The sequence below is a fragment of the Hipposideros armiger genome, unplaced genomic scaffold (genome assembly GCF_001890085.2).
Source record: "Hipposideros armiger isolate ML-2016 unplaced genomic scaffold, ASM189008v1 scaffold_206, whole genome shotgun sequence".
NCBI classification, from domain to species: Eukaryota; Metazoa; Chordata; class Mammalia; order Chiroptera; family Hipposideridae; genus Hipposideros; species Hipposideros armiger.
The window spans coordinates 1555144-1567298 of NW_017731556.1; the positions used below are offsets into that span (position 1 = coordinate 1555144).

General features: G+C 40.5%; 1 protein-coding gene across 1 annotated transcript in view; it reads left to right on the top strand.

The window, feature by feature from the left end:
* ADAT2 (adenosine deaminase tRNA specific 2) overlaps positions 1–11529 on the top strand; it is a 24673-nt gene extending 13144 nt beyond the window's left edge. The window contains exons 2-6 of the mRNA XM_019653759.1: positions 1536–1640; positions 4124–4275; positions 5603–5708; positions 9796–9868; positions 9984–11529. Of these exons, the coding sequence (XP_019509304.1) occupies positions 1536–1640; positions 4124–4275; positions 5603–5708; positions 9796–9868; positions 9984–10027 (480 nt within the window). The 3' untranslated portion in view covers positions 10028–11529. The remainder of the gene's footprint in view (positions 1–1535; positions 1641–4123; positions 4276–5602; positions 5709–9795; positions 9869–9983) is intronic.
* The last annotated feature ends 626 nt before the right edge of the window (positions 11530–12155 follow it).

Below are 12155 nucleotides of genomic sequence, written 5' to 3' on the forward strand. Positions count from 1 at the left end.
AGCCTGACAAAGTAAGAAATGCAGTGCCTTTCTAGAAACAGCTGTACTTGGATTCTTTTAACTGTAGTGAGATAGAAATGATTGTGCACCAGCACAAGGTTTGCAACCTTCCTTTATTCTCTCGCAAGGTGGTACCAGGACAGACCTAGATATAACCTGCCTGCTTCTGCTCTGCCCATGAAAAGTATTCTTTAACTGTCCTGGGCCCCGGAGCTACCATGGTTCATTCTTTTGAAGGACTAGAGGAGAAATGGGCAGCTGGTGATAGAGGGAAGACTTTGCAAATAAAAGGATTGGTTTGCCATTCCTGGGATTGTGGTGGTGAAATTATTCCTAAACTTATTTTTCAACTGAGGTATACTTCACATACAGTGAAATGTACAGGTCTTAAATGCATTGTTCATTCAGCTTTGAGTGATGTCAACATCTGTGTAACCCATACCCTTACATGATAAAGTTTTCACCGTCCCAGAAAATTTCCTTGTGTCCATTTCCAATCAATCTATACCTCCCTTTCCATGAAGCAACCACTGTTCCAATTTCTATCATTGTAGTTTACTTTTGTGTAGCCTAGTACTTCTCGTCAAGGGAGCCATACAGTATGCGTGCTTTTGTATTTAACTTCTTTTACCCAGCGTGTCTGAGATTCATGCATGTTGTCTGTATCATTAGTTTGCTCCTTTTTATTGCTGAGTAGTATTCCATCGTGTGACTAGACCACAGTTGGCTTCTCTGTTCTTTTGTTGATGGACACCTGTGCTTTTTCCAGATTTTGGCTATTACGAATCAAGCTATTATGAACATTCGTTTATAGGTCTTTTTTTGGTGGGGGTGGGGGGTGAGGTGAGAGGGAGTGAGTGAGGGAGGGGGCATATATTCCCTTCTCTTAAACAAATACTTAGGAGTGGAATTTGTTCTTAGGCTATGTGGATGTTGACTTTTTAAGGAAACTTCCAGAATGTTCTCCAAAGTGGTTGTGCCATTTTTACGTAGAGTGCTCCTTAGCTCTTCTTATCTCACTTAGAGCAGAAATTGTGGGCACAGGGAGATATCCAATCTGGTCGCCTTTGTGTTAACTGGAACTCTAGAGAATATTTTCTATCATTTTCAGAGAAACAAGAAAAATAAGCAAGTAGAATTTTAACAAGGACAGAATTTGAATAAAGGATTTATAAGTGTTATTTATTCTTCTACCTCTTTGCAAATATATATACTATCTCTGAAAAGGTGCTTAAAAGCGAGAGTCAATGACAGTGTTTTGATCACCTCTGCTTCCAATGAGAAAAAAAATCAGGGAGCTCAGGCTCTATGAAGGGGATTTCTTCCTGAGCCTCCCTCAGTATGGACGCAACAGAGAACGAAGGCACTAAACGCTTGAACTGTATTGGAGAAAAGGGAGAGCTCAGCTGCATTTCTTTGTTCTAGTAGTTTTTTGCATGTGATAACTGCTTATGCTGCATCTATTTTTTTCCTGTAGTTTTTTTTTTCCCCCAGTATTGAACATTCCATCTTAGATTTTCCACTTTGTCTTTCAGGCCAAAGAAGCTCTAGAAAATATTGAAGTTCCTGTTGGCTGCCTTATGGTCTACAACAATGAGGTTGTGGGGAAGGGAAGAAATGAAGTTAACCAAACCAAAAACGTATGTGAGTTGAATAGTATAACTTCACACGAAGGTCAGCGATGGTGGGAGGGGAGTGACTTTATCAGTTGATGAAAAGATGAGTCTGTGCAGCGTCCCGTAGGTATCAGTGGAAAGGTAGTTTCTCTAAACATCTCTTTGAATGCCTTTTTTTCTAATTATAAAAGTGATATATGTTGACTTTTTTAAAATTTGGAAAATTCAGGAAAATGTAATGAACCAATAAAAATGTTCAGAGCTAATTTCCTATTTCATGGAGTTTTCCTGTATTACTTGAGTGAAAGCTAAGAGTCGGTTTTATTACATCGGAGTGTCCGTGTAGAAGAAATGAGTCTATCTCCATTTTCAGCAAATCTAACATATGAAAATTCCACTTTACAAAAATATCAATGTAAGCCATATTGCACTCTTTAGTAATAATGTGTTTCTCCTAGTAAATTAAAAAATCACCCCCAGTTTATAAAAGAGTGTATAAAGAAGCTATTCCTAGTACAGATAATTCAGTAGAATAAAGTCTCCATGACTAGCTATCTCCACCTACATGTAGTATGTGTACTTTATTTAATAGCTTGTGTGACTTTCAATTTATTGTGGTTAGGTTGAGAAGTTCATCAATTAAGGCAACACTTCTTGAATATGGTATCACAACAATGTATCACAGTAAGTATAAATGAAGAATCAGACTTTATGATTATAAGAAGTACGCGGTAGACTCAAGGAGAGCTTATAACCGTTAACACCACTCACACAGATTTTGATCTTATCATGTGATCTTGGGAGCCAGAGAACAAGCTGGTGTTGGTGCTGGTGCTATGTGGACTTTAAAGTTCATCCATCACATCTGTCAAAAAGAAAACGGAGATTTGGCAAAACACAGGCAAAACAAAGCAATTTGTATGTGGATGTCAAAACACCCGTGAGATAAATAATACAATATAGCAATTAGTGAATATAGATACTTATTTGGGAGTGGAATTTTGTATTTTAGATAATTGTCATATCTCCCTATTTGTATTTTGTGGTTCGGTGCAATACCTTTAACATAAGAACTTTGACTATTCTAACAACATCCAGCTAACTGCCCAATGACCTGTGTTTCTTCTATACCTTGAAATTAGACTGGATTTATTTTGGTATTCTGTTTCCTATAGAAGATTATCCTGTAATCACAGTATGGAAAGACTCTTGACCCCAAATGTGGAGACCTGAGTCCTACTTTTGGCTTTTATACCCCCCACCCCACCCCCACTCCTGTCACCGCCACCATCACCCCATCCCAGCTGTTTGTCTTTAATGTCCTAACTTAGCTTCTGCTGCTTCTGTCATGAAAGAGGAAGTTGATTGAAATGATTCAGTTCAACAATTATTTATTGAGAATGATGGAGAGATTTGATTTAGTAGTTCTGAATCTGATTTTTTAAAAGTTGGGGGACTTTTGTTTTAAGCCCCCTAGTTGGCTCTGGCATGCCATCAGGTTTGGGAACCTCTCTAAAGTACCTCCTAGCTCTGAGTTGATAATTCTGGCTCTCCTGGCACCTGGGGCCACTGTGTCAGCACTTTCCACAGGCTGCCCTGTGTCTCAGGTAAATGAGCGCCTTTCTGTTCGCCCCACCAGATTTTATGCTTGTTGAGACTTTTGATCCCCCACAGAATTTAGCACAGTGACTTGGACCTAGTTAGCATTGTAAGCTTGTTGATGAGTGTGATGATCGTGAATATTATCAATAATGTCATATAGCAGAGTACATTTACAACATCAATGGCATGTGCTTCCTGTAATTCAGATTGCTTTAAGAAGAATAGATGGCAGTGTCCCCCATTTTCCATAGGGGGAAAGTAAGGCTTAGAGAAGTTATATAACTTGTCCTAGGCCACATAATTTATAACGTCCTGGTCAGGATTGAAATTAAGTGGGGTTGATTCCAAATGCTGTGTGATTTCTCCTATATTCTGCTGTCCCCCCCTCTCCCCACGAGGTGTCAGAGACCCATATCAAATCTTTGCTTCTCTCTAGTGTCCGCCAGGATATAAAATCTCATCCCAAAGAAAATGTCAGTGGTGACATCCAGTAAACTAAATACATATAGACTTGCTTATAGTGAGGTCACTGACAGCCTTGAAAACACACTTGAAACTGGATCACATGCTTATGAAAGTTTCAAGCTTCCCCTAAAATAATCAGAATTGCTAGGCTCATCTTTTTTTGTTTGTTTTTGTTTTGTAGACTTATCTTCCCTGTGGCATTTTAAATGAAAGAGTGTCCCCCAGCTTCTCAGGTCCTTACCTAAAACGTCCTTTGTTGGTGAGCTTTTGGTACTTGAACTGGGGACTATGTTGGCCACTGCTAAGGGTATCCAGCAGTCTGTATTCGTTAAACGTTGGAAGAAATGATAGGCCCGTGTTTTTGTATTTATTTTTGAGGGTTTGTAAACTACAGTTACGTGTAGCAAGCAATGTCAGTGCAAGCGCCTCTCTCTTTTCAGGCTACACGACATGCAGAAATGGTGGCCATCGATCAGGCCCTTGATTGGTGTCGTCGAAGCGGCAAGAGTCCCTCTGAAGTGTTTGGAAGCACCGTGTTGTACGTGACCGTGGAGCCTTGTGTCATGTGCGCCGCCGCGCTCCGCCTGATGAGTATCCTTTGACTTCCTGACTTAAGGTCTGTGCCCTTCCTCTGCGCCAGAAAATGGCCAGACATGTGACTTGTTCCTAACATAGGAAACAGAGATGTATGGCACAAATTCTAGGAGGTGCACGTTATAAAATATAGTATCCCTTGGCCAAAAATGTTTAGGAAAATGTTTTAAATAGTAAAACGACCTATTTTTTTAAGAAATATCTATAAACATGTTAAGTATGAAATAAACTAGAGAAAGAAAAGCTTAGGATTAATTTAAAGTGTCATGTGAGGACAAATTATAAATTAAGTTAAAGTATTGATTATAAAACTGCCTAGGAAAAGGTTTGAAGACTATGCACCTATGTTTGGCCTTTGGACAATAGACTATAGGTGATTTAAAAATTGTCTTTCTCTGTTTATGTTTTTGTGTATTTTTGCCATGAATACCTATTACAATATAAGAAAAATTTCAAGTCAGAAAGAAGTCAATACAAAGTATAAAACAAGCCAATCATTTATGATATAATTGTAAATAAATGGGAAATTGATCAAGTTACAGCTGTTTGAATTGTCTTTCATAGAGTAAGTGACACACATACCGAGTGCTGCAGTTTACCTTTAAAAAATTATTTAATAATTGGAAAACTCAGTTTCATACTACATATTATTTATCTACTTATTTTGCTATATACGTGTAAATTATCACTTTGAAAACAATGCAGAGGGTTTTGAGTGTGATAAAATGTACAGTCTCTGCTTCACACAGATGGGACTTCTGGTCAGCAGAATTCTCTCTCTGCCCTGCCTTACACAGTGGCTCAACTTTAGTCTATTTTGTACTGGGGCACAGGTTATATTTTATTGGGTTGTCGGAAAAATCGTGACGCATTTTTGCAATGAAAACCAGAAAAAATACGTCATGACTTTTTCGACAACCCAATATTTGGGGTGAGAACAGGGAGCAATCAGTATTTTTAAAAGGTGAAAATTCCCACATTAAATTCCTGCCTCCTTTCTGGCTCCGGTTTTCTAATGAATCCAAAAAGTCGATTTAGTAAAAACCACAGAGCAGAGCACCAAGCTGTGAACATTTAGAATTGGGATATTTGGTTTTTAGTTTTCATTCTGTTTGGAATTATGAGATGTTAATTTTTAAATCCTTTAAACCTCTTTCTTTTGTGTAACTGGATTGTATTTTTTTTAAGCCTAAGCCTCAGCTTAATTGTCTTTAAGCATAGCATGAGCTTCCCTCTCCAGGATGGCTGGTGGTAGACCTACCCTCGTTTTCTCACCATACACACCTGAACTGCACATTCCTGAAGGACCTTAATTCTCTCTTATAAATCCCGCTGGTTGTGTACGGCTGTCAGAATGAACGTTTTGGGGGTTGTGGCTCTGTTCTAGATATTGCCTCTGCGGATTTACCAAGTACTGGGACGCCATTTCAGGTAACATCAGCTGTTGATACTTTTTCTTTCTTTCCAGTGACTTTAATCTCCTCACTGGCTTGTGAATAGTTAGCCTTTGATGGGTATACCAAAAGCCATGCTAGAATTAGATGGACTCTCAGGACTACTGGTTGAGTTCATTTATGCCCCATTGTTGGATGACAGGCAGTCATTTCCAGGTGAGTGCCTAGCTTTCTTAATGAACAGGACCCCTACCAAAGGAGCGTCCCCAGCCTTCTGAGGTATCTCCTGACAGTCCTCATCCACAGCTTCAGGTATGTTTGAAGACATTATACCAGCGTTGGAGTTTTCACTCAGTGTTCCCAGCTCCACACTAGAACAAGTTTGTGTGAAGCTTGGCCCTTGGCAGTGATAGTAGATGCTATTTACAGTGAACATACAATATTTTTGCACAAATTCAATTATTTTGCTTGACATACTATTTTTGGTGTCTAGCAATCAATACCTGTATTTAAGTTATTTTTTCCCCTGCATTTTCAACATTGACATTTCCCTCCAGACCCAAGAATCCACATGTCTTTCATGTTCTCTTAGAAATTCTACTTTCCCTTTAATCTTGCCATTTCTCCCAAACGTTTATGTTTAAGGCTATCAGCAGTAGGAATTTCTATTTCAGCGTTTGGTCTGTAGACATATATGTTTTCATAAACTGGTTTGCTTGTTTTTCTCTCCAAGATGTGAGGTTAATCCTAAAAGTATTTTGCTTTAAGAAGAAAAGGATTTAACAAATGTTGGACATGGTGGGCAGTTAAATTCAGAGACTCAGAGCTTCTTAGGAGAATGTTAAGTACCTATGAAGAGCTACATGTGGCTGAACCCCACTGAGAACAAGTTTTGAAAAATATTCTGCGTTTTCCCAGCTGCACATGAGCTTTCCTAGCAAGTCCTGTACATTTGAGAATAGGCGACTTGTAACACTGCCTCAGAAAAGAGATTGTAATGGAGTGATGGAGCATAAACACAATTAGCTTGATCATTAGAAACTCTGCAAAGTGATTTGATTTTTCTGATCACTTTTATGAGTAGCTCAAAGCTTGCTTACAAAGCTCTTGCTTACAAAGCTCTGAATTGCTGACTTTGTACTTCATTTATGAGAAAGATCTAAAGAATTTCTCAAAGTTTCTGGGCAGAAAAAGATGAACCCTTGGATAGGAGACACGGGTGGAACACTTCTTCCAACACATCAATGACACTGAGTGTTCACAGTACTCTCCTACATGCCACGCCCCTGAACAGAGTTGATCTGGCCGAGCCAAAAAACACGTTCATTTGCAGTGTGTGTACCTGGCCAAGTTGGCTCCATCGAGCTGAATGGCCATGGTTTAAAGCCATATCTCCAGGTTCAATGCCACATTATGTTTTTAAAAGTGTTTTGAGATTCTAAAAAAAACAGTGATACTTCAGGCTTCTGGGTGCTGTGTTTTCTTCCTTTATTTGCTGGGTCACGTGTGTGTGTGTGTGTGTGTGTGTGTGTGTGTGTGTAGGGGGTAGTGAGTTTGTGGGAGGTGGAATGCTGTTTATATATTGCAGAATTATAGGATCCTTTTAGTGCTATATTATAAACATTCAAGATGAACTTGAATGAAGGAGACCTACAGAACTGTTATTTCCAAAGAAGATGGTGATTATAATACCTGCTCCATTAAAAAGAAATTATTTTGATAAGAATGTGTGCTTTTTATTAAAGCCACAAATTTGTAGCTATAATGGATACTTGAAAATATTGTTGGTATCTTAGAGAGATACAATTTCCTTCTCCACCTGTAACTCAGCGGGTGTCCTCCCTGACTGCATGTTAGAACTGAAGCATGTCTGTGCTCCATCCCTACCCCATACCCAACTGAATCAGAAGACTGGGGCGTGGGGGAACATGGACGTTTTTTATGAGAGCTCCCAAACGAGTCTGCTGAGCAGCCAAGGTGGAGAACAAGGTTAGGAACTGTGGCTCTAACTCCATGTGAGAGGATAGCGCTTTGTGCACATGGGTGCTTGTGAGAGAGCCAGAGGAGAGTTGGGAAACCTGTAGAGGAGCGCAACAAGGCCGGGAGAGAAGGGGGCTGACTGACGATGCTTAGAATGATGAAGTATTGGGAAGCCGAGGGAAGAGAGAGTTCTAAAAAGAAGCAAGTGTGGTCAGCAGTCTCTACGACTGCAGAGTGGAGGAGGATGCAAAGACCAATATTCTGGTCAATAGGGGCCCTGGGGATATTTGAGGGGGGGCAGTTGCATGGACCTGGGAGCGCAAGCCAGCGAGGATGAGGTGGAGGAGGGAATGACAGCCCCAAAGTGACGGCCACGACTCTGGAAAATTCTCGGGAGCAGGGTAGCAACTTGCTTGGGGGACAGGATAGAAGGAAGGTTATTGGTTTGGTTTTGTTTTTTTTTTTTGGTCCAGCTTTATTGAGATATAATTGACATATAACATTGTATAAGTTTAAGGTATACAACGTGATGATTTCATACATATACATTGTGAAAGGTTAACACACCCTTCATGTCACATAATTACCATTTTGCTGCTGTTGTTATGGTGAGGACATTTAAGCTCTACCTTCGTAGCAACTGTCAAGTATACAATATAGTATTTATTGTTAACTATCATGCTGTGTTTTAGGTTCCTGGAGCTTATTCTAACTTTTGTAATGAAAAGTTTGTACCCTTTGGCCAGTATCTTTCTATTTCCCTCACCCCTGTGACCCTAGCAACCACCATTCTACCCTGTGCTTATAAAAAAGAAAATATGATATAAACACACACACACACACACACACACACACACACACGGGATATTACTCAGCCATAAAAAAGAAGGAAATCCTGCCATTTACGACAATATGGATGGATCTCTAGGGCATTATGTTGTCAGACCAAGAAAGATCTGTCTGATCTCACTGGGTGATTTCACTTACATGTGGACTCCAAAAATGTTGAGCTCCTGGGAGGTGACTTGTGTTGATGGGGAAGGTTTTTGCGGGGCTTGTAGGCCCAGGCAGGAGCCCGCTGCAGGCACAAGAGACTGCGAGGCTCGCTCCGAGCAGCGGACCGCGCCTGCCAGTGCCTGTGCTGCTGCTCGCCGGTCCTTCCTCTGTCTGCTGCTCCCAGACGTGCCTCCTTGACATCTCCGTTCACCGTGTCATTTCATGCACCTCAGAAAGGTGCACCCTATTAAGTCCAAACTCCTGTGACAAGCCTTCAAAGCCCTATATATTTCGACCGTATTTTATCTTTCACTTTTTCCCCTGTACTCCCTTAATAATCACCCCTGACCCCATCAGCTAGTTTCCTCACACAGAACCCACGCTTATTCTTACTCTTTCCCTGAAATGCTCTGCTTAGTCTCTTTAAATAGGCTCGGTCATTAAGGCAAGTTCAAGTTTCATCTCCTTACTGTTACCACAATTCCTTAGTTTTTCAAATGTTGATCTCTTTTCCCGTTAGGTACCAAAGATAGCACAACTGAACACTTTAAAAAAAATCCTCCATAATGAGTAAGGATCAACAAATTTTTCTGTAAAGAGCCTGATAGTAAATATTTTAGCCTTTGTGAGCCACCTATGTCTCTGTCGGATAGTCTTTTCTTAATAACCCTTTAACAATATAAAAACCCTTCTTACCAGACCCTTTTTAGCTGTGGACTCCTGACCGTAGCTTTACAGCATCAAACATTCAAGTGGGTACTTAGGATGTGCTAGGTATTTAGCCGGTATTATTTTATTTAATCTCATTTAATCCTCAAACAATTCTTCTGGGTTGATTGCTATAATAAACTACATTTTACATATGAGGAAACTGAGGCATAGAGCCGAACTATCTTACCCAAGATCACAGAGCTCGTAATTTCAATAGTAGTTGCTTGAGAAATAATAATTGATGGAGAGATGTTTCTGAGTGAAGCCATACATCTATTCTCTGGAAATATCCTTCCTTACCCATGTTACTAATATCCACAGAGTATATTAACATTATCTAAAAAATGTTTCCCTCGTTCTGTCTGTGTTGCTGTTCTTATGGGACATAACACATCTGCATGGGCCTGTGTTCACTCTCGATGCTCTTATCCCATCAGTGCATCCCTGGGTATCGGGCCGAGGAGGCCGTGGAAATGTTAAAGACCTTCTACAAACAAGAAAATCCCAACGGTCAGTACTCCCCGACTGTATATAACGTACCTCCGGGAAAACAAGTCAGTATGAAGAGAGTGTCACTCGGGCCTACCTCGTCATTTTCTCTTTCTCTTTCCTGTTCTTTTCACAGCACCCAAATCAAAGGTTCGGAAAAAGGACTGTCAGAAATCCTAAACTTCTTCTAATGAGGGACTCATGCCCCTGGATGAAATTCTTGGACTGAAAGCCGGTGACATCACTGAATCAAATGTTATATACTTTCCTTAACCCTTGGGAAAATGGTCTCTCATCATTTGCTCTGTTCAAAGGAACAAATTAGCACTTTTAAAAAGTCCGCCAGTTGTAATCAACTATTAGCTTTTCCACAAGCTGAAAGAACATGTTAGGAAGGGGATAGTTTAAAGGTTGAGGTTTTAGAAATTAGTAAGCAGTGCGTGCACTTCCTGCGGGAACCATCATGCTGAGCGCAGGAAGGTGCCAGCAACGCGCCCCCAGCCCCCTCCGGGCGTGTGTCTGGGCGGGGGCGTGCCGCACCGCGCACACCTGCCCCACGCCAGGAATGTCCAAATCGGGGCCTTCATTCTTTGCAGCCGCTATGTTCTCCCAGGGTTTTAGGGGCCCGTGACGTCCCTGGAAATTGTATATGAGTTGTATACACATAGACCATGTTTATATGGTCCTTGGAAAAGATTTTTTGCTTTTATAAAGCATTTAGAGAAAACACATTTTTAAAATTAGTGCTTAGGTATCATTTTAAAATTACAGCATATTGCTATAATGAGACCTTACTTGTAACCCCTTTAAAGACGAATAGTCTTAAAAATAAAAGGTAAAAGCATAAAAGGGACAACGGCTGCTTTGTTGTTACATAACTGGGGTGTGCCAGGCTCCATTTGTTCCTTGAAGCAGCGAACTAAATGAAGAACCCCGCCCTCGAGGAGCTTATATTCTAGCAAGGGGAGCCGGAAAATACACGGAATAGATTATCCAGCACGTTCGGGGGGCGGTACGGATATGGCAAAAAAGAAAACGGAGGACAGAGTAAAGGGGATGGGCGGCCATGGATGGTGGGAGTGCTGGTTGCACAATTAAATGGAATGGCTCCTTCAATCTGAAATCGTACACAGCTTTCTTTTTATAAAAATCTAGAGTTGGAATTGAAGATCTAAATTTGTAAAACGTGAACACAACCCTGGGAAGGGTACCCACAGCAGGCAGTCCCAGACGCTCGGGCTGGCGCTGATGGCAGAGCCAAGCCTTCCAGGCCACCTGCAGTGCGCCGGCTCTGCCCAGAAGGGGGCCTCGCCGTTCCACCGGAAGCCCAGCACCGCGGCAGCTCCTCGGTTGCTTTTCTTCAGTGGATTCATTTCCTTGATGCAAAGCATCTGTATTTGTTGGTTCTGCCATTTGGGCGATGTCTCTGACTTGTTTGTTTTGAATTACATTACAGGCTGGAATGTAATTGTGGTGAAAGTACTTTTAAATTGCTGAGAGTAGCAGCTAATCAGTTACATGCTTCAGAGGATTTATAATTGCTTGGTTTTGTACGTGTGTTTTTAACTGCATTTGAGAAGTTTTATAGAGAAGAATATGCGTGGTTTTAAATCTATAATAATGTTACATGTGACTTCTCTTCAATTTCACCTGCTTTTAAAATCATCCTCTCATTAAATTTTAGTGCTTTGACTAATTTATCCGATTTGCAGTGGTCATAATTCATTTCTGGCTCCTTATCTTTTCTGCAAGCAGACTTCATTGCACTTATTGTCTTCATATCATTTTGTCGGGGATTACTTGGAGGAAAAACTTGGAATCTTTCCTTTAGAGAGTATCACCCAGTAAGTCCAGCCTAAGCATTCTTATGCCAAGTAGGTTCTTGGTAAACATTTGTTAAATACAATTATTGATTGAAATTTGGGGGAAAATGAATAATAAGGAGCATAGCTAGGATAAAAAGCCAAAGCCAAAAATAGCATATGAGTATTTTAACCCATAGTCATTACCAAAAAGATCAAGAAAATAAGAAAACTATAAACAGGGAGGGATAGAAAAGACTTAACGATACAAATATGTCTATCTTTGTTGTGTTTTGCCAAACGGGTATTTCCTAATTCCCAAGCATGAATGAAAATTTAAGTTTTGGTTATGACCATTTTGATTCTCCAGTGATTACCTTATAGAAAAGTCTGTCTTAACTTTTGGTCTTAGGCACAGTTCCCTCCATTGTTTTTTGTTGTTGTTGAGGGGGCTAGGGAATCAGTTTAGATGGCTTATCGCAGATTGACAGGCAGCACCTCCAGTG